Source organism: Lotus japonicus, chromosome 2 (assembly GCF_012489685.1).
Source record: "Lotus japonicus ecotype B-129 chromosome 2, LjGifu_v1.2".
NCBI classification, from domain to species: Eukaryota; Viridiplantae; Streptophyta; class Magnoliopsida; order Fabales; family Fabaceae; genus Lotus; species Lotus japonicus.
Genome location: NC_080042.1, coordinates 1,797,602 through 1,816,791, shown reverse-complemented (window position 1 = coordinate 1,816,791; position 19,190 = coordinate 1,797,602). Strand labels below are relative to the sequence as shown.

At 36.8% G+C, this 19,190-nt stretch overlaps 1 protein-coding gene and 1 long non-coding RNA gene across 2 annotated transcripts; both read left to right on the top strand.

Moving 5' to 3' along the window:
* Window positions 1–3,588: 3,588 nt before the first annotated feature.
* On the top strand, window positions 3,589–6,268 carry LOC130735184 (rop guanine nucleotide exchange factor 12-like). The gene is made up of 4 exons (XM_057587271.1): window positions 3,589–3,703; window positions 5,560–5,714; window positions 5,806–5,880; window positions 5,972–6,268. Exons 1-4 carry the CDS (start codon window positions 3,589–3,591, stop codon window positions 6,266–6,268), a joined length of 642 nt encoding a protein of 213 aa, XP_057443254.1.
* A 190-nt stretch (window positions 6,269–6,458) lies between these two features.
* Window positions 6,459–7,507, top strand: LOC130735173 (uncharacterized). Its single transcript, XR_009018323.1, has 4 exons — window positions 6,459–6,543; window positions 6,642–6,719; window positions 6,826–6,897; window positions 7,115–7,507. It is a non-coding gene; the product is annotated as an uncharacterized LOC130735173 (long non-coding RNA).
* Window positions 7,508–19,190: the final 11,683 nt, after the last annotated feature.

Below are 19,190 nucleotides of genomic sequence, written 5' to 3'. Positions count from 1 at the left end.
AGTAGCTTCAAGCTTTCTTGTCAGAGTTGCCACTTCCTCTTGAAGTCCTGCATTAATCAACACTAGATTAGCTTTTTCCATAACATCAGCGTTTTTAAACTTACTTTGCCATTCCTCCAGATCTTCCTTCAGCTTTGTGCTGAGCTCTTTCAGCCTTTCATTCTGAGAGACAAGTTGTTCTATCTCACTTTGCTTTTCTCTCACAAGTTTACATGCTTCTTCCCACTTGATGTGTAGCAGCTTGTAAGTCTCAGCCAGTTCCTCATCTGTAATGTCCTCATCACTTGTATCAGACTCATAGATGGTTCCAGAGAAAGCATTGACTTTGTTTACAGATATCTCCTCCTCATCTTCAGTGTCTTCATCTGACCAAGTTACCATCACACCTTTCTTCTGCTTCTTTAGATAGGTGGCGCATTCAGACCTGATATGACCATATCCTTCACATTCATGACACTGCACTCCTTTACTCTGACCAGATCTTTCTTCTTCTTTGGTCTTCCTCTGTGAATTGGACAATTTGGGTTTGTTATCGAACTTCATGTCCTGGACATTAGGCCTGGTTCTTTTGTCAATTTTTCTCAATGCTCTGTTGAATTTTCTTGCTAGCATGGCCAGAGCCTCTGAAAGATTTTCACCCTCACAATCTTCATCATCACCTTCATCAGTGTTTGACACAAAAGCAATACTCTTATTCTTCTTCTCAGATTTTCCACTCAGTTTCAACTCAAATGTCTGCAAAGAGCCAATAAGTTCATCAACCTTCATGTTCTCAATGTCTTGAGCCTCCTCAATTGCAGTGACTTTCATAGCAAGCTTCTCATCTGACATAGGTTCTCCCAAAGCAAATGAAGCATTAGACAAGTCACAGACACGCATGTGGAATTCTGAAATAGTCTCTTCTTCAGTCATCATCAAATTTTCAAATTGAGTAGTAAGCATCTGAAGCCTTGACATCCTTACTCGAGTAGTTCCTTCATGTGCAGTTTTCAGAATTTCCCAAGCATCCTTTGCCACAGTACACGTATTGATCAGCCTAAACATATTCTTGTCAACTCCATTAAAGATAGCATTTAGAGCCTTTGAATTTCCAAGAACAGCTTCATCTTCAACACTGGTCCATTCTTCTTCAGGTTTTTCCACAACAGTAGTAGAGGTGCCTTCAACCTCAGCCTTAGTGGGGTGCTTCCAACCCTTGACAATAGCTTTCCAAGTCTTATTGTCAATTGATTTGAGAAAGGCTGTCATGCGAACCTTCCAGTAGTCATAGTTAGTACCATCCAGAATGGGTGGCCTATTGACTGATCCTCCCTCCTTGTTATCCATGAGAACTTGAATAAAAATCCCTGGAGCTCACCCAACCAGAACAGGGTGCCTGCTCTGATACCAATTGTAATTCAGGTTCCCTCTGATACGATTGTCCTGCACGATGCTGGGACAAGAGGTGCGACAACCGCTTAACAGTAAAACAAAACTTATCAATAGAAACAATAACACACAGTAATTGTTAACCCAGTTCAGTGAAAACTTTCACCTACGTCTGGAGGGTTTGCACCCAAAGAAAGGAAATCCACTATCTCAAGATTCAGGAATTACAGACACTCATGAACAACTCAGTTCATAGTTCACTTCCTAATCTACCCAGTGTATTTCTACTTAGAATCTCAACCTAAGTATGAAAGCCCATCTCACTTTCTCTCAATCACTGCCACAGTGATTAGTTAACACAATAAACAAGTAGAGTTTGAACGCAATCAAACACACAGAATCTCTCTTTGCTTTATAGAATCAGTGAGCAAAGACAGATTCACAACAAACAAAGGACAAAGCACAATGAACAAATCCTAAAACACTCGATCTCTCTCTATCAGCTTCGGCTCCTTCATGTTTTAGGTCTTCATCCTTTTATAGACTTCAGCAGCGGTAGCATGGGCTTTAGGGTTGGCACGGGCTGAAGAAACAGATTGCAGTAACAGCAATTCAAAACGCAATCTTGATAGATTCGGTTTCTTATTGCACAAGTAAAGATAGAAACCAATCTTTTAACAAAGATTGTTTCAACAAATAACAACCCAACAAATAAACCCTTCTGGAATAGCTACTTGCTCCTCAAGTAACTCAAAAACATATCTTCAGCAAATCTTCAGAGGGCCCACAACAGAAACACAAGCTGAGGACTGATGCCCTAGCTTCACGAAATCAGATGCCACGACATCTGCTACGACAATCGGTTGTTTTGACAAAATGCATGGCAACATGTTCCAACAGTTTCAATAGTTTTATCTTTGCCTAAGCAATCTGATTCCAAGGTCTTTTACCCATTAAATTATCGGGTGGCAGTTTAGCTCATCCTAAATTACTTTTTTTTAGGAAATTCTATATATATTAGAGGAATTGTGCTCACTTTATTGGGAGAACCTAATATGCACCACTTTTAGGTGGTATAATTTTACACCACCTACTTTGATTGGGTATAGCAGGTTGACACATTATTTTTTTTAAGAAAAAATATCATTAAAAATTTGTCATATATTAAATTTCTTTAAAAAAACCTGTGTTGACCTGTTATAGCAGGTTAAAAAAAGTGGTCTAAAATTAGATCACTTTAAATGTGGTCCATATTAGGGGTCACCCACTTTATTAGGTGTTGTGAATGTATTAATCAACCGTTCAATTTAATTAAATTTCTTGCTTTCTAAAAAAATTCGCATCAAAAAGAAAACAAAGACAATATGCAATGAATATAAAATTCAACAATTTAATTCAAAGAAACCAGCATCTGTAGGTTTTCAAGATTTCAAGGATCAAATAATTATATAGCTTTTGCAGATTCCAAGCAACCAGCATGCAATTACATCATTCAATTGTTTAATTGGGTGTAATTCTTCATTTAAAAAAGAATTGTATAGTTCTTAATGTTGTATATAGGCTTAATTCCACTTTTAGCCCTTGATGTCTGGTCTATGTGCGAAGTTCATCCTTCTATTTTTTTTAGCGGTTAAGGTCCTATATGTATCTACAGTAGCGACCGCAGTCCCAACCTCTAACTCCGTCAGTTGACTAACAAAATACTGATGCGGTGCTCGTTTAATTAATTAAAATACAAATTTTAATCAAAAATAAAATAAATTAATTGAAAAAAATAAAAAAACTAAAACTGAAACACCAGAAGTTCATCTCCAAAACCCAGAAATTTAACCATTTTCTTCATCTTCAAAACCCAGGCACCCATAATTCCCTTCATCTTCTTCCTCCTTCTCCTCATCGAACTCCCACCCAACAAGACCATCACTAGTGAAATCCCCCGTACCAGCACCACCAACGCCAACCTCCCGCACCCAACACCACCACTAGCTCTTCTAAAACACCCCACCACCACTGCCAACTCCCCAAAACCCAATCTTCTGCCCACCCCAAAAAAAATTATCATAAATCCCCGAAAACCTTTTCTCAACACACAGATCCAAGGTGTCTTGCTCTATTTCTTCCTCTTGAAATCAAAGACCCAAACCAAACAGAAGATGAAGCCAATCCAAACAAATCCAAACCCAAATCAGAAAAAGGAGATGAAGCACAGGTGATAGAGGGATGGATCCAGAACTCGTGGTAGAGGTAGAGAAGATCGCGAAGGAAGCAGAAAGCGATGGAGGAAGGGAGATCGAGAGTGAGAAGACCCACAACCATATTGACGGCTTCGGCAGAGGTGCGACACCGCTATTGTGGCGACGCAATCGGAGTACGGTGGTCACGACGATGCATCAGGGATGAAGGTGATGGCTTCTAGTTGGTAAGGCTATAGATTTGGTGGTGACATTGAGTTTGAGGTTTGTGTTCGTTGATGAGGGTTCCAGTTCGGATTAGATATTTGTCATGGTGGTGGCGATTATTGATGGTTACACTACACCAGAAAATGGCTTTTACAGCGCCCCAATTACAGCGGTTGAGTTCGCAGCCGCTGTAAAAACGAAAACACGAAGCGTATTATAGGCTTTTACAGCGGTTGATATATAAACCGCTGTAAAAGCCATTACTATTAACAGCGGTTAAGTTTTGTAGCCGCTGTAAAGACGGAAACACGAAGCGGATTATAAGCTTTTACAGCGGTCGATATATGAACCGCTGTAAAAGCCATTACTATTAACAACGGTTATGTTTTGTTCCACTATTTACAGCGTTTATGATCAAACCGCTGTAAAAATTTAGTGAAAAATTAATTCTAGATTTAGTAATTGTTCCACATGAGATTCGAACCCAGGTACCTTAAGCTATTTCAAAATTACTTTCCACTAGGCTCAGGTTAGATTTATGTTTTGTCTTCGATTTATTGCTATTTACTTTCCACTAGAACCACTCACTTAACCCAAATCCCGTAAAACCCTTATTTTTGTTCCACTACCACTCTCGATCTGCTACCTCAATCTCTAAACCGCTGTGCTCCTTCTCCCAACCGCTGCAGCCCATTGTGCCGCCACCGTCCCCTGCTGCGCCGCTCTCCCTCCCACACTCTATCCCACTCTCCACACTCCATCGACCTGCCGTCGAAGCTCCGATCTGTTCTCGTTCCTCTCTCGTTTCCCTGTCCTTCCCTCCTACTCTTCATCGACATGTCCCTCTCTCCCACCAGCGAATTTAGTGCGGAGAATTTTGAGACGGAGCGAGCCGCAGAGGAAGCTTCGTGGAGAAAGGAGGAGGCCGCAACTGCAACTGCGTGGCCACGGTTCACGCTTCTTCCTCGACGGTTCTGCAGATCGGACTAATATGGATGTTGATTTTAGGCAGATTTGAATAGTTAGGTTTAATTTAGGATATATCTATTTTTGATTTTAAGCTCCACGCCGTTCACCCAAGGTCGCAGTCCCTCTCGACGCTTTTGCTTCCTCACCCAGGCCTTCTCTTCCATCGAAGTCGCAGCGCACCTTGCAACTTCATCACCCACTCGACAAAGTCGTCGTTCTTCGTCGAAGTCGCTGTTCTCTGTCGCGCTCTCTCTACCGCGTCGTTACCGTCCTTCATCGATTGTTGAGTCATGTTAGGTATGCATCTTCTTGCTCTATCTCTATATCTTACGCTTAAATGTTCTGTTTCTTTATATGTTTATCTGCAGTTTTGTCATTTTAGCGTGCACTATTAGAGATATGTCTAACTCTATATTAGTTTTGTCATTTTAGCGTGCACTATCTCTATACCTCACAATTAATGTTTGAAATACAGAATCGCAAGATTGCATAGAGAAGTATGAGTTTTGGGTTTAGTTTTTAATTGGTATTTGCAGTTCGTGTCTATAAATATAACTAAGCTTCAGCAATTCAGAAATGGAACAGATGAAGGAGAGATTTGTTAAATTGCTAGTGGGGGAGGATATGTCTAGTGGAGGAAAGGGTGTTTCATAAGCTCTGGCACTGTCAAGAGCATTCCCAAACCTTGCTGGTATGTTGACTTCTGCTTGAATCATGATGGATAAACATTATGATGTTACTTCCATTTTCATGAGCTCTTGATAGAAGAAATGTTTCAAATAGCTCTTGTCAGTTTCTCATTGTTTTCTTGCTGAGAATGCAGCTGCTGCTTTTTGTGAACAAAAGTGCCTAGAGCCGATGCTTCCCGAGAGGAAAGCCAGATGGAGAAAGGAAATCGATTGGCTTCTATCAGTGACAGATTATGTTGTTGAGATGGTTCATACTCAACAAAAATCAAAAGATGGATCCAACATGGAGGTAACCCTCCTCACTCACCCTACTTTTCCAATTTTCCTTATTGTCCCTATGATAGTTGCTATATGATTGATCATCATCTTTGAATGAATAGATTAAGACAACGCGACAACAAACGGATCTCCATATGAATATCCCTGCCTTAAGAAAGCTTGACAACATGCTTATTGTAAGATCACTAACCAAAATGATCATTATTTTTCTATAGATATGTCTTAATCGGTTGTTAGCTCCTAAAACAAATTGTTGATGATGAGCAGGATTGTCTAGATAACTTCAAAGACCAGAATGAGTTCTACTCTGTATCAAAAGATGCAGATAAAGATAGTTCAAAGAGAAAAAATGATGACAAGTGGTCGTTACCTACACCTAAGGTTCCTACAGAGGGTTTATCTGATGCGGTGAGAAGGTTTCTGCATTATCAAAAAGATTTTATGAATCAAGTACTTAAAGCAGCGATGGCCATAAATGCACAAACCCTATTGGAGATGGAGATCCCTGAAAGCTATATTGAACCCCTACCCAAGGTAAGTAAAAAAGAACTAGTATCTACATAGAAGTTTTCTTGATTTCATATATTTTCACATTATATCACAGTTTGACATGTTGTTTCAAAGTATTGGCCTCACGACTTGTTTTTTATTTTCCTTGATTCAGAGTAAAAATTGAACAGAAAAATAATTGAAATGAATGGAGTGGAGGTGCCGAAGCTATGAGCCAATATCAAGAAGTTGCAACTGCAGAATTGTACATGATGAATTGGGTGTTATGATATTGATAGTGGTTGTGTTTGTGGTTAATTTTCCAGGAGCTTAACTTGGGGAGGAAAAGGGTTAGTTAAGTTCATTCCTTTACACTTTGCAGCATGTCTAGTTACTTGGTTTTGAACAAGCATTTGTTTTGTAAACTTTATGGTTACTTGTGTTTCAGATAAAATCACTTCAGCATGAACTTTTGTGGAGGAAAGGGAAGGATTTGAGTGTCCAAATGAGGGAGCTGTTGTGAAATGTGATTTCTCATTACCTTGAATGATGATTTTTCATTTGTTAATGGAGATAGTGCACAACTTCTGATTTTTTTTTCAACCTCATTTTTATCTTTGCAGTGAAACTAGTTGGGAAGGTTAGCTAGTGGTTCCTCCTAACTCCACTGTAATTATGAGCTTGAGCTAGTGCCATTTGAGAAGGTAAGTTAGTAATTGGATATGTGAAACAATTTGTTGCTCATTTGCATTTCATTGGTGAATCCCTTCAACCATGATTTGTAGTTATGTTTAATGGAAGCTGAAAAGAACTACATGCTAGGATTGGACTTTAATATTTGCTACTTTCTTTGTACTAGATAGTTGAGAATTACAACTATCTGCATGCTAAAATTGCCAAATTCCTTTGATTTTCTTCTAGGATATGGAAAATGGAGGATGCTATAGATGGTGGTGCACCTTTGGATTATGCTTCAAAACATGTTAGCTCTGAAACAGTGTCGAGTTAGAGTTGACTTCATATGAGGTTTTCTGTAGTAGTGTACCTTAGATACATGAAAATTGTAGTGCTTTTGTAGTAGAAAGACATTGTTTGCAGAACTGTTGCACTGACAAATTACTCATGTGTCTCTGTTTTTTATTTTTTTGACTTTACATTGTATACTCTAGTCATTTTAATATGTAAGTACAAGGTAATCTTTGTGATATTGTAGCTGCTAAGTACCTTTTGCCTTGTGATATAGCTGGTAGTCATTATATATATATTGGTTTTGATATGCAGAAGTTTCAATATGCTGTGTTTAGTAACTTTTGGCTGAATAGATACCATTCATGGGCAACCAAAAAAAATTAAAATGGAGGACTCAATTACAGCGGTTGGTGTTAGGAAACCGCTGTAAAAGATTGCTCAAGTACAGCGGTTATTATGGAGTAACCGCTATTGTACGTATGTATTTACAGCGGTTTAAGTATAGGAACCGCTGTAATTAAGGAATCTTTTACAGCGGTTCGAACCGCTGTAAACTCATTTACAGCGGCGAGATCTACAGCGGTTCGGAACAGTCCCAAACCGCTGTAAAAGGGTAAATTTAAGCGCTGTAAAAGGCTATTTTTGGTGTAGTGTTAGTGTTAGGGAGTGGCTCAGTGTTCATGTCTGAAGGGGAATCCTGAGACCGAATTGTGGCCCCGTTTGGTAGAGCTTATTTGAGCTTATCTGATAGCATATATAAGCGCTTGTGTTAGTATTTTGGATGCTTATGCAAACAACTTATGACCTACAATAAGCTGTTTTAAGCTTATTTTCATATGCTACTCAGGGTAGCTTATGAAAAAGAGTTTATGCTTATATATAGGTTATTTTAATTTTTTTTCAATAAATTTTAAAAAATAGAATAAGCGCTTATGTCATAAGCGACATAAGCGCTTATGATCACTTATGACCATAAGCGTTTATGATCACTTATGACCATAAGCGTTTAATTTAGCTTTTTTCCCAAACGGGGCCTCTATGTAAAAGCTGGAGTTCAGGTTTTCATTTTTTCAAATTTTTTAATTATTATTATGCTTTAATATTTTTTTTATTTGTTATTAGAAAAATGAATTATTTATTAAATAAATGGATGCTATGTCAGCATTTCCGTTAGTCAACTAGCAGAGATGAATGAAATGACTATTATTTCTCACGACGTAAACATTATGGACCTGGACCGCTAAAAAACAATAAGGGGACAAACTTTGCATATAGGCCAAACATCAGGGACCAAAAGTTGAATTAAGCCTAATTTAAAACTGTTCAAGTAGTTATTTAACTTCTTGGAATTTTCACTTTTAGGGTGTGTTTGTGTGTGGAGAAGGAAAGTAAGAGAAGGAAAAAAAAAGCGAAAATGAAAAAATATGGTAGAAAATGAGATGATTTTTAAGTTCTTTTGTTGGAAAGAATATGAAAAGTGATCGGACAAGTCCAATCAATTCTCCAAACAATGGAGTTTGTAGGTGGGGGAACGATATAAGGTTGGCGATGGACGACACTCCGATGGTGGTTGGAAGGACTCCGGCGGTTGCCTGCATGTTAGCACTTCAAAGCTTAAGTTAGCAAGGGGTAAACTGTAACATCCCATTTTTTAGCATAGTTTATTATAAATATAAATTACTATCATTTAACCTTCAAAAGAATTTTCAAAACCTTGAATTTAAATATGTGTAAATTAAAATCAATAATTAGAATATCTAGATACATAACATTAAAATACTTGTATCAAATAAAATATATATTAAAGAAAGACATTATTTTTACAATTTTACAAAGAGAAGCCACGTGGGTTGCTTTAGTGATTTCTTGACCACTCTGTCACTTGTTTAAGAGAGATCCAGAACCTCTCAAATAGTTCTGGGATTTTGTATTCATGAGATTGCACCTACTTTTGTACAACACTGAATAATCCTTTCCTTCCTTAGTAAAATTCAAAACCTCTCTCATTTTTTGTGCCTGTTGTATCACTATGTTATGTTGATTATGTGTTGAATTTGTAAAATGACATGTCTTTATGCATTTAATATGCAGGATGCCCAAAGTGCCATAAATGATATGACAGGTTAGGCATTTTATTATCTCCCATGCTGTTTGTTCCCTGCTACTATAATTTGAAATTCTTACATAACAATCTTCATGTCTTTTGTCTATCAACTAGATTTTTTTTTTGAAAGCAAAACTTTATTGATAAGGAGAGGTAACCAAGAGCAAGAAGGTAGCTCAAAGAAACAGTACAAGATGCAGCACCAAAGTTCCACACAAAGGACCACATAGACAGCAAAAAGAAAAATTGCGAAGATGCATAACAGAAAGCATTACAAGGGGTAGAAATTGAGAATAATAATGGGGGCAAAGCATTCAAGAGAGTGCAGCCTTCAAACAATTCCCCTCCATTGTAGAAAGCCATGAGCCAAGCTTCAGTAGACCAATCAGCTAGGATACCAAACAGTAGGAACTAGCAAATAACACAGCTTCATGATCACAGCATAATGAGCAAATACCAGTGCAGGGAAACACTACCATTGGCAGAGGAGCTGAAACGAAAACATGCAGTAAAATATATATAGTCATAGAGTAAGGAAAATTCAGTTCAGCTTCTCCCAGATTGGTTCAATTCTATCGCACCCTGACTTTGCTAATTCATCGGCCTCACCATTTGCTTCTCTAAGTGTATGAGTCACTCCCACGCAAGCAACTTCCTTCATAATCCAATCGATAGCATTCAGATCATTTATAAGCGCTAAAGGTTTATTGGATTTGCAACGGACCCAACCCACCGCAAGTGTGGAATCACTTTCAACCAGAACTTGAGAGAACCCAAATTCTTTGGAAAAAATCAGCGCCAGAAGAATGGCTTTTACTTCAGCTTGGTAAGCCCAAGAAACCCCCAAAGGTTTAGAAAACCTGCCCAATACAGCGCCCTCCGCGTTTCTCATAATTCCACCGGCACCGCTAATGCCGGGGGATCCTCTAGCAGAACCATCAACATTAAATTTGAGAATATTAGCCTCCGGAGGGCACCAACTTGTCACTATAGGATATACCGGCGGAAATGTAACCGTGGGTATAGCGATTTAAAAACCACAAAATGAAATGACCGTCGGTAAAGGTTTTTTGGGTTATACCCACGGTTTTAAACCCTTTACCAACGGTTTTCTGCCGTTGGTAAATGGCAAATTTCTTGTAGTGGCATATTATTTTAAATATATGTACTTTATAGTGTATAAAATTAGGGGTGTTACATTATGGTATCAAAGCAGTTCGGTTCAACTGGACTGTGAGTCTTAATAGGCACATCGTAGACACATTGAGTCTAACATGATCCGACATAAGTGTATAGTGAGTTCCTAGGTCTTATAAATCTGGAATGTCTCAAAATTACTTGACAAGAGTTAATGAGACTGGCTACCTCATTGGCTAATGTCAGGTCTTAGTTAGTTAAGATATTTATGTATTTACTTTGTATTATATTTTTATCCTCATATCTATTCAATTGTTATGATTTTCATGTTGTGTTTGAAAAATATAACACATATTTAATAGAAGTTCAAAAATTGATTTATCCTTGAAAAGTGATATACAAGAGAACGAGAGAGAAAGGTTGAAGATGAAATCTTCCATATCATGAAAAGTGATTGCAATAATATACATAACCGATTTATATAGATATATCAAAAGCATAAGTAACTAAGCTAGTCTAGGCTCTAGCTAACTAAAGATATAGTTAATTCCTAACTATAGTTAGATACATTAAAAGTTGTCAATAAATTGATTTTAGATAACAAGAACCAATATAAGCCAACCTCGATCTATCTCAATAGTTTTTCTTGCTTCAATTGATACAATTTATTCTAATTTATTGCTAATAATAAGAAGAAGAAAAAAGAAAAACTGAAAAGTTTATTCCTCTATCCACCCCTCCCTAAACGATATTTTAGAAACATTGTAATAAGAGATTGGGAGAGGATGAAGAATGAGTTCACTGTGACAGATCTTGGTGAGGTTAAATAGGATTTAAGGTGAATGATGGTGTCTGGGTTTGTGGTTACATTAGCAGAGGCTTAGAGCTAAGTTTGGGTAAGGATGATCTAGGTAATTGCAAATTTAGGTATTTGGAGAAGTTAATTGAATGAGAAATCAGAGTAAACATGTGGATGGATAATTTAGATGAGAATATGAAACAAGAGAAATGTCAAGTGGATAATGGAGTTGTATTTGACCGAGTGAAAAATAGTTTCACAAAAAGAGAAAAGAGGAGAACAATGAAAGGAAGCATGAACTGTATGGCTAGCTCAAGTAGATATAGGCTTGAATCTTGTGGAGGTCGGATATGTTAAGAAAGAAAGAAAAAAAAATCAGTACAATATTTTTTCGGGTTGCAAGTATGGCTTATTGAGTTGTAGAGGTTGGACTTGGAGTTTTTCTTGTCAGAGATAAAGGTTTGACAATGGAGTTCAAGGCTAGAATTTGGTGTTCTTAGGATGATAGTGACAACGATTTAGATCCATAGTGATTGTATGATTGATGATAGTTGGATTACTCGTAATTCTTAGTTTGAGCTTAGTTTCATGCAAGGGAGGTAGGTTGATGCATGGGTGATAAAGTTAGTGAAGTATAAGGTGGTGATTATTACCATTATGGAAGAGCCTTTCATGATAAGGCTTGATTGTAGTGAAGGAAAAAAAATAGTTTGGGGCGGTGATGTATGGAGATAGTGTTTGAGGAATTGGTAGAGTTTGAGGTGTTGGCACTAAAATAGAATCGGTGAAAGCTTCATTAAGTCTTTGAACTCACCTTTGAACTTGGTAGTGTTTGAGGATTAGAAACAAGTTAATTATATGGTGTGTATATTAGAATCCGTCGCATGGAGATTGAAGTGGATATCAATTTGAGGATCTGATTAGATGGCAGCAGGTCTTTGGGGTGAGACATAGTTACAATAAATACCCCAAGAAATAATGAGTGAATGAAGATAGGTTATTCACGGCTTGAGTATGACCCTCTAGTGACTCTCCTCATTATTATGATAAGAATTAATTTTCATATAGGTTGACTTGTGTTGAGGCAACAAATATAGGTTTAAACTAACTAAGATAATGAATGTTTGAAATTCTATCAATTTTTATAGGTGAATTTAAACAGTAGACTAAAATAAGTTTTGAAGGATCTCAAGAAGGGGTATTTTTGAGGTATGGAAGTTGACCATGATAAGATTATTACAGATCATGACAAAGTCTTCAAATTAAGAACAGATACTTTAGATGAGATGTCTAGAAATTATTCCCAAACTCATACCAATTTAGTCTTGATTGAGTAGGAAAATTACTTCACATGTTTTAAAGTTAGGATTTGAGACTTTTGATCTATGATTTTAGGATTCGATGAGGGGAGTGGTGTTTTGTGATAGGAGAATCTATGGACTATCACATGAAAGTTTAGTAATAAGAGTGCTGGTTGTGGGGATTTAAGTGGATCAAGCTAGCAACTTTAGGTTTTAAAATATGATGTCGAGCAGTTAAAAATCTCTAAGTTCCATCTTTAGTCAAACATTTTAAGTTTGAGGATTTATATCTTGATGGAGATTATATTTGAGAGGTCAACATTCTAAAAACAAAATTTTATACAAGTTAAGGATAAAGTTTAGATTAAAATGACATACTGTAAAAGTTTAGAGATTTCTAAATAGAAATATTAGGTGATATAATTTCTACAACATGTTAGGTTTTGAAAATATTTCGGATAGAGAGCAATATGCATAAAATATTAGAATTTCTTTAGTTGTCCGACTAAAAAATTAGACCAAATAAGGATAGAATTAAGAACAAATGCCTATGAACTTTTAGCAACCAATCACAGTTGAGTATATAGTTATAGGTAGACTACCAAGAACTCTTACCTCATGGATATTTTAGATAATAAGTTTTGTACTATAAGAGACATCCTAGAAAGAAAAGAAGAGAAAGGAGGACTAGCAATAACAAGCTAAGTAGATACCAAGTGGGAGGAATTTTAGCAGGAATTAGTACTGGGCATAAGAAGCGGGAACATACCAAGGAAATTTTTTTTTTTTTTGAAAGGTTAAATTGATATATAGAAGACAGAAGCAGTAGCTTGGGAACAGCCCTCCCAAGAAGGAAAAACAACAAAGAAAAACGCACAGAACCTACTTAGAGCAAGAAAAGCAAAAATAAAAGAAAAAACAAAACAAAGAAAAAAGAGAGAACAACAAAGCAGAAACATAGAAGATAGAAAAGAGATGGCAAAACCTGCCACCAAAACAACAACAGCCCCCAAGGCCACGGAGAGGGCACCAAGGCACATCACAGCTCAAGCACAGCAGCAAGAAAACAGAGAAAGCAGGGGCCAAAGACAGGAAAAGGGGGAGACAAAAACCAGGGGAAAAACGAGAGTCAGAGACCCTGTGAAGCACAGTTTTCCCAAAGAGGCTCAGCTCTATCGCAGCCCAGTTTCGCAAGAGAGTCCGCCTCTGAATTAGCTTCTCTGAAAATGTGTTTAATTCCCAAGCATCTGACTTCACACACCAGCCAATCAATTGCATTCAGATCGTTCAGAAGGACCCAAGGTCTATTTGCTGCATTATTTACCCACCCAACAGCCAGAGAGGAATCACTCTCTATTAAAACGTTAGAGTGTGCAAACTCCTTGCAGAAAGAAAGGGCCCAAAGAATGGCTTTTACCTCAGCTTGGTAAGCCCACAGAATGCCCGTGGCAGCAGAAAACCTACCAATGGTCTCTCCACCCTGCTTTCTAAGAACACCCCCAATACCACTAATACCTGGAGAGCCTCTTGCGGAGCCATCGACGTTAAATTTAAGGGAATTGGCGGGGGGCGGGCACCACACATGGTTCCTCAACGGCTTCAGCTTCGTTTTGCATCTAAGCTTCTCTAGGTGATGAGTGAAGTCAAAAGCTGAAAAAGGTATCTAAGCTTCTCAAGGAAAATTTATGTAAGAGTAAACTTAATCTAGTGGTTAGAACATAGATAATTCTAAGATTGAAATTATTTGTTTAGGAAATTTGAGGCAGCGAAATTTTTTACTATGGAATGATATTTTAGGTGTGCAAATTTCGGGGACGAAATTTTATTTTAGTACGAGAGAAATGTAACATCCCATTTTTTTAGCATAGTTTATTATGAATATATATAATTAATTACTATCATTTAACCTTCAAAATAATTTTCTAAACCTTAAATTTAAATATGTGTAAATTAACATCAATAATTAGTATATCTAGATACATAACATTAAAATACTTGTATCAAATAAAATATATATTCACTTTCAAAAAAAATAAAAATAAAATATATATTAAAGAAAGACATTATTTTTACAATTTTACAAAGAGAAGCCACGTGGGTTGCTTTAGTGATTCTTGACCATTTATCCCTAGTTAAAATATATTTAATTAAAATAATATCAATTATCTTCAAAACTTTTCTAAACAAAGAAGCCACGTGGTGGTAAATAATTATTTACTACCTATATTATCTGGTTTTACAAAAGATCTTTTAAAACTAATGATGAAGAAGCAACGTGAACTATTACGTGGTGGTGTTCTTAATTTACAAAATAAAATACACATATAAGTACAATAACTTGAAGCTACGTGGCTGGTAAATATGAATCTCTAGAAAATTATCTTACCCCTTTGACCACGTGGTAGCATAGCATGAGTTACAAAATAAAAATCTTTAATATAAGTAAAATAATAATATGGTGAAAATGACAAATGTGTGGTACGAGGTATCTTGAATGCACTGACCTATTTAGCCTATAAATAGGCTCATTAGGAATTGGAAGAGAACAGGTTAAGTAGAAGAAAATTTGAGAGTTCAGAGAGATGAGTGTAAGAACTACGTTAAGAGAGTTTGTAGAGAAAGAAAGAGTGCAAAGCTTATGAAAGAGAAAGAAATAATTCATGATATTGGAGACAGAGATGAGTTTTTTTTTTTTTTTTGAAATAAGACAGAGATGAGTTAGGAGAAGCAAAAGAGATATAAACTGTATGAAGGGGACAAAATATAGAATGGAACGAATGAAAATAGAAGAGGACATGACAAAGAGAAGAAGAAGAATGAAAGGGGGAAAAGATAAATTAGCAAAGTGATAACTATATCTACTCCCTTTTAATAAAATCTACTCTATATTTTTATAAGTATATCTAGCCAGTTTATTATGTATACTCTCAACTTTAATTTTATGATTACATATGCTCTCTTTTATCTACCTCAACTTTACTTATCTTTACTTAATTATGTCTATTTTATGAATTAGAACTACTATCTTTTGATCTGTCCATTCCCTTTTAATCTTAAGTTTTTGTTTTATATTTCTAACATTAACTTTTATTAATATTGTTTGTTATTATACTTCTATGCTTTGAAATGGTCGGCTCTGCCGCCTCTCTCTTATTACCTAAAAGTTCAGCTTATTACTATATAGTTGTTTTACCTGAAATAAAGTCATAAATGACTTCTCTGACGTTATAATTTTATTTCATATTTTAAACCTTATACAGTCCTAGTTTGACGTATATCATACCACTTAAGGGGGAGTTTGGTAGAAGGGATCTTTAAAGATTCCCGGGTAAGTTAGATTGGGAATGTAACATTCCAATGTATGTTTGGTACAAGTTTTAGAAAAAATATTCCTAGGTATTGTGGATTCTCAGGCATGCAATTTACATTGATTTTCTCCAAACTTCATTCACATGTTCAAGGATGGGTATCTTGCATTCCCAAGGGAATGGAAGTTATTTCCCACTAACTTTTATTTTTACTTCAAATTTTATATTTTTAAATATTTTAATTAAATAAATTTTAAAAACATACCTGGGAATTGAATTTATCAACCAAACATTTTTTTAAAAGATGTCTGGGAATAATATTCACATCATAATATCCCTGGGAATCTACTTACCCGGGCATGATTTTTGATAACTTGTAACAAACGCCCCCTAAGAGATCATGTAACATTGCGGAGCAAACCTGGTGACCTTACGATGACCGGTATAAGCAAATCCCGAATGTTACTAAAGAACAGCACTGCAGGGCAAACCTGGATACTCAAAGGTCAGTTCCAGTTGAAAGGCAAATCCTAGGTGTTAAGACATAAGTATGAAATGTTTAATTAAAACACTTTAAGTGAAATGATCCTCCAACAGTTGAGGTGATCTAGTTGCATAGTTCCTGGAACATAAGTTCCTAGGGATGGCGACGCCCTTGCTTTCGGATAGAGCTCTAAGCAGCAGTTGGGAATATGCAAAAGTGGTCGAAGGGCCAAGAAAAGCAAGTGATAACAATAATTTAAAGAATGGTCTTTAAATTGAAAGATTTAATTATGTTAATTTCGCTAGTAGTTATTTTGAAATGCTTAGCATTGATATAACTACTTAATTTATGTTTAAATATGTAAGTTTTCTTGTTTTTGGAGTGGATATTAAATATGTAAGTTTTCTTGTTTTTTGAGTGGATATTGTTATCACTGAGAATTATAAAATTCTCACTCCTTTACTTTCATGTGTTTTTTCAGAGAAAGAAAGCAACTCGCTTGAGACATTCTAGATAGTAGACGGAAGTATGTGTCATGTATGCAGGATCACGAGTGGTTAGTTAGAGACACGTTAGGTAGTCGGATCATGGTCACAATATAGGTCCCCACGTGTATTAGGAGTATCTAAGTAATTTTCATTACTCTGACAATGTAATTTGGAAAGAATTATTAAAATTAAATTTATTTGTCCACTCGATTTTCAATATTTAAGAATTTCAACACAACTATGATTATTTCTTTTTACACATTATTTTAAATATATGTACTTTATAGTGTATAAAACTTGGGGTGTTACATAAACTCAAGGAGAAAATGTGAAAAAGATAGATTATTTTTGAAGGGGAAATGAAACTCTTTATATAGTCTGGCCTGGTACGAGGTTGTTTGACGCCTCATTTTATCCGATTGATGGAAGAAGGGTTTTCTTATTGGTTCCGTCAGATCTCTTTGACTCTGACACAATCCAATGTCTCTAAAGGTTCTTGCGTGTGGCAAGTCTCCTCGAGCCTCGAGGTTAAGGCTAAGCTTTGAGGCTTGATTTCTCATGTGATGGGGTTCTAGAAAAAATCGTGGGACGACCGGGTTAGCGTTTCACACTGAGGGGAGATCACACGCTAATTTATGTTAAGTCTTTTACTAGGACCGACCGTACTAGTTGTTGGTGGAGTGGATTACTAGTCCACTACTAAGAGTAGCCAGGATTAGTTAGATTGTTGCTGCAAGGGTTTACTAGTCCACTACCAGGACTAGTAACTATTGTAGACGGGTTATCCATTAGATGGGCTACTAGTCCACTACTGGGACGAGTAATTGGTGTAGATAAGTCATCCATTAGATGGGTTATTAGTCAATTTCCTGAAAGAAAAAAAAGTGAGAAAAGAGAAAAAGATTTATTGATAAAATTACATAAACAACCTTAAATAACAAAATATAGCACTATTAATATAAATTACAAAGTGAGAGTATTTAAGTAAATATATGAAAATATGTGTTCTTGTCTCGTTTCATTTTCTGCTCAGCTGGTCGTGGAGTGGAAACAAAAATAAGTGGGGCCCATGTGTTTTATTCTCCATCATTCATATTTTCTTGACATTAAACAAGTGAAAATATCCTGAAAATTAATGTTGTCCTTTTCTCTTTTTTATTTCCTTCACATTTTATACTCTCCCAAACAAAGAAGTGAGAAATAGCCTAATCATCCAGTTTTTTATTTTTTAAAGACATCCAATTAATATTACATCAATAGACAATTATACTTGATGAAAAATTAAATAGTGTTAGTGTGAAATAAATTTTTCGGTAAAATAGTGTGAAACGATCTCATTACAAAATTTTAAAACTGGGGGATTAAATTACAAGAATTTTTTTTTTTTATATCAGAATGATAAATTGCACTCTCCAATGATGAATCCCTGAACCTCCCTTTCCCAACCAACATGTCGCCTAACTCTTATCAATTGAGCTATCATCCAGGGTCAAATTCCAAGAATTTCATTACAAGTTAAATGAAACTCCAAGACAAACTAATTAGGTGCTTGTTGTGGTACCAGAGTGTTAGAGAGAGAGGGAGAAAGGGGGAGGGCGAAAGAGAGATTGGCTGAGAGACCAAGAACTGCATGGAAGCATGGGAGGTATGACAGCGTGGAGCGGCGGGGAGGAAGAGTGGACTGGCGGAGGGAGGCTACCTCAAGCAGAGGACAAATCACCAAGTTGTTTGCTTCTCATTTCCCAGAATATTGCACTAAGGTCCAGCTTTGGAAAATCTTCCAGAGGTGGGGAAAGGTGTGGGACATCTTCATCCCTTTGAAGAGAGACAAAGCTGGGAATAGGTTTGGATTCATCCGCTTCCTTGATGTGAAGGACCCAACTGCATTGGTGGCAATGATGGACCAGATAACTTTTGAAGGGGCAAAGATTAGGGTGAATTTTCCTAGATTCCAATTTGACCGCAGGCTTCAGGAGAGGCAGGTGCACCCAAACAAAGCATTGCACGGGGCCAAGTCTGGCGAAGAGATGCATAGAGGCAGTGGACATTCTAGTGGCGGCGGACACACCCAAGCGGTCTATTACGCTAAGGCACTGATGTTAGGTGGAAGTATCGATCCACAAGGAGTACCTAAGAGGCTGTTTGCGTCAAAGGGAGGACAGGAAGGTCGCAGGACATCAAATGTTTTTACAGTGGAGGAAAAGGTTGATACGTGGCTAACTAACACTATGGTGGGGAGAGTGAGTGATCCCTCGATGGCTACACGGACTAGGGAGATGTTCATTCTTGAAGGCTTGAACTCAGTTAGAGTTCGCTCCTTGGGAGATGATCTAGTACTGATCACAGGAGATGATGGAGTAAAGTTGGAAGAGATCCTGCAAAGTTGTAACTGGCTACAATCCAACAT